At 44.2% G+C, this 3,535-nt stretch overlaps 1 protein-coding gene across 1 annotated transcript in view; it reads right to left on the bottom strand.

The window, feature by feature from the left end:
- Positions 1 to 783: 783 nt before the first annotated feature.
- Polr2d (RNA polymerase II subunit D) overlaps positions 784 to 3,535 on the bottom strand; it is a 9,037-nt gene continuing 6,285 nt past the window's right edge. The window contains 1 exon segment of the mRNA XM_005355857.3: positions 784 to 3,337. Within this exon segment, the coding sequence (XP_005355914.1) occupies positions 3,259 to 3,337 (79 nt within the window). The 3' untranslated portion in view covers positions 784 to 3,258.

Raw genomic sequence — 3,535 nt, 5'->3', positions numbered from 1 at the left:
ACACATGTTCTCTCTCACACACCCTAACAAAGAAACAGATATATTACATATTGTTCTCTCCCTCTCTTTTTTGGTTTTTCAAGACAGAGTTTCTCGGTAGTTTTTTGGTTCCTGTCCTGGAACTAGCTCTTGTAGACCAGGCTGGCCTCAAACTCACAGAGATTTGCCTGCCTCTGCCTCCCGAGTGCTGGGATTAAAGGCGTGCGCCACCACAGCCCTGGAGCTCCTGATCCTTTTACACCTACCTCCCAAGTACTGAGAATACAAACTACAAATGACTATTTCAAAACTGGGCTGTAGCTCAGCTGGCAGAACATTAACCTAGCACGAAAGAGACCCTGGGTTCAATCTCTAGTACTACATAAAACCAGCAGCGATGGCACAAACCTGTAATCTCAGCAGTCTCGAGGTGGAGGAGGAAGGATTAGAAGTTAGCGGCCTGCTTAGACCATGTCTCTGAAAAGGGGAAACACTTATTTCATATTCTTTTCTATCACATCCCTTTCTGGCAATGATCTTGTTATTGTAACAGCACAAGATTATAAATGTTTGGCCAAGTAAATTCTTTTATAATCCCAACACTCAGGAAGCAGTCAGATTGGTATTAATTCCAGGACAGCCTGGGTACATAGTGGGACCTTGTCTCAAACAAACCAACAAGTAACATACAGATAGTTGGGCTAGCAAGATGGCTCAACAGATAAGGGTGCTTGCCTTGAACCTGACGACCCAAGCAAGACCCAAATGGTAGAAAGAGAACCCATTTCCACTAGTAGTTCTCTGACCGAGACACACATTTTATTATGTAAAAAGACACAATGTTTGATTTCTGAATACAAAGTATTCTTTGGATAGACAGTTTAGTAGGTATGCAGGATATGTAAATAAACCTTGTTGACACTTGTCTTAAAAAGGGCTCGATTTACTGCTCACACAAACCATCCTCACATCCCTTGCATTCTTTCCTGTTCCTGCCAAACTTCCCAGCTGGCCACTGGACCCCATTTCTTCTCCACACTCCAGGAAGTGAATTTCTCCATGTTTTGCAGCATCATTCTAAGCACAGACAAGCACTCTCCAGGTCTGCTCCATGGCTGCTCCTTCACATGGCATCCTCTCGCTCTTCTCTGTACAGCTCCATGCTGACCCGAGACACTCTCTTCTGTTGCAGCCATGCCTGCTTTGGGACCATTACCTGCTGCACATTTTGTAAGCAGGTTCTTTCCTGGCTCCACAGGCCTCATCACTCCTCCACAGAACATCCTAACAACCTGAACTCATCAGTAATGGAAAACACCTGGCGTCATTTTCTCCCATTGCGTAGCTGTTTCCTTGAAGCTGGCATTGAGCACCACCATCTAGAATCATAGTGGCCTGTTATCACTTGTAGGACTCCATGAGATCTGGCCTGTTAATAGACACTTATGAAAGAAACAGGGAGGAGGCCCACAGGACTCCTGAGCTCTCAAGAATTTTTTTTTCCTTTTTTTTTCCTTCGCTCCCCACCTACCCCCAGAAAGGGTCTCATTATGTAGGCTTGGCTGTCCTGGAACTTGCTATGTATAACATCAGGCTGACTTCAAACTCGGGGATCTGCCAGTCTCTTTCTCCCGAGTGCTGGGACTTAAGACATGAGGACACCAGGTGTGGTAGTTTGTATGTAACTGGTCCCCATAATCTCAGAGGGAGTGGCACTATTTGGTATGGCTTTGTTGGAGTGGGTATGGCCTTGCTGAAGGAAGTGCGTCACTGTGGGGGCAGGCTTTAAGGTCTTTTGCTTAAGCTTTGTCTGGGGTCAGTCAGTTGACTTGTTGCCTGTAAAATGTAGCACTCGCAGCTCCAGCAGCACGTCTGCCTGCACAATGCCATGTTCTCCCCAAATATGACAATGACCTGAACTTCTGAAGTTGTAAGCGAGGCACCTGAATTAAATGCTTCTTTTATAAGGAATACCGAGCTAGGCAGTGGTGGCATACACCTTTAATCCCTGCACTTGGGGGTGGAGGAGTGGTGTAAGGACCGGCAGAACTCTGTGAGTTCAAGGCCAGGGTGGACTATGGAGCGAGTACCAGGACAGGCTTCAAAGCTACACAGAGAAACACTGTCTAGAGAAACCAAACCAAACAAACAAAAAGAGTTGCCATGGTAGCCAGGAGGTGGTGGTGTTCACCTTTAGTCCCAGCACTTAGGTGGCACAGGCAGGCAGATCTCTGTAAGTTTGAGGCCAGCCTGGTCTGCAGATTGAGTTTCAGGACAGTCAGGACTGTTTCACAGAAAAACCTTGTCTTGGGGGAAAAAAAGGAGTTGCCATGGTCATAGTGCCTCTTCACAGCAATAAAAACCCCAAGACAATAGGTATACATCCAATGTCCTTTGCTAGTCTCCTTACATAGTCATACACACTCACACATGTACACAACACACAAACAGAAACAAAAGGAACTTCAGTGATAGAATGTTACTCATAGGTACAGCCCTTGTTTAGCATATACAAGGCTTTTGGTCTAATCTCTAAAGTTGCAAAAATAAATAAGTAAAAAAAATAAATATAATTTAGAGTTCAGCAAGATGGTCCAGTGAGTAACAGTTCTGGCCACCAAGCTTGATGGCTTGATTTCAATCCTGAAAGTCCACATAGTGGACAGAACTGATTCCTGCAAGTTCTTCTCCACACACGTGCCATGGATCATGTACCCCCTCCCCAGAAATAAAGAAATGAAATTCCTTAAAAAAAAAAATTCTGATTTATCTCTCCCATTTGCAACTAGATAAGAACATTCTTCCCCTATACAAGATTTTGTATAACAGTTTAGTTTAAAAAACTACAAACTATATTTACATCAAAAATTGAAATGACAAGAACAAAGAACAACATGGGCTCCAAAACCACCAAGGTAAGAGACAGTCAACACATCATTCTACCTCACAGGTTCCAGACTGCAGCCCTTACAAGGCTGCACCAAGAAAACACAGTAACTATGGTCCAATAGTCACTGTGGAAACAGCAACCAAAATCATCACCAAGCCAGCCTTTTCTCTCCAAAAAGCCAAGCTGTTGAGTGTTGGCTCACACCTGTAATCCCAACACTTGGCTGAGTGAGGCAGGAGCTGTATCATGAGTCTGAGGACCACAGAGGGACATTATATCTCAATAAAGCAAAGTGACCCAAGTGTCTTCTGCTTCAGCACTCCTGTGTGAAGCTGACCAGGCTGGGATGTGGTGGCGTTCTGAGCAATCTCAGGAGCAGGGTGTGAACATCAGTATTGGAAGCTGCGCTTGGTCTGGATATCATCGAGAATCTGCTGCAGTTCCTCATCTTCAAAACGCCCTTCCAGACTGCAAGAAGACCAACAAACTTAAGTGATTCAGCAACTGCCAGTTTTCCCACACTGTTTTTCAAAGAGGGTTCATTTCTGAATGCAGCTCAATTAGATCTACCACCTTTATTTTTTTTATTTTTTTAAATTTATTTATTTATTATGTATACAATATTCTGTCTGTGTGTATGTCTGCAGGCCAGAAGAGGGCATCAGA

Source organism: Microtus ochrogaster, chromosome 18 (genome assembly GCF_000317375.1).
Source record: "Microtus ochrogaster isolate Prairie Vole_2 chromosome 18, MicOch1.0, whole genome shotgun sequence".
NCBI lineage: Eukaryota > Metazoa > Chordata > Mammalia > Rodentia > Cricetidae > Microtus > Microtus ochrogaster.
The sequence above is the reverse complement of the archived record's forward strand: the minus strand, read 5'-3'. Positions and strand labels throughout refer to the sequence as shown.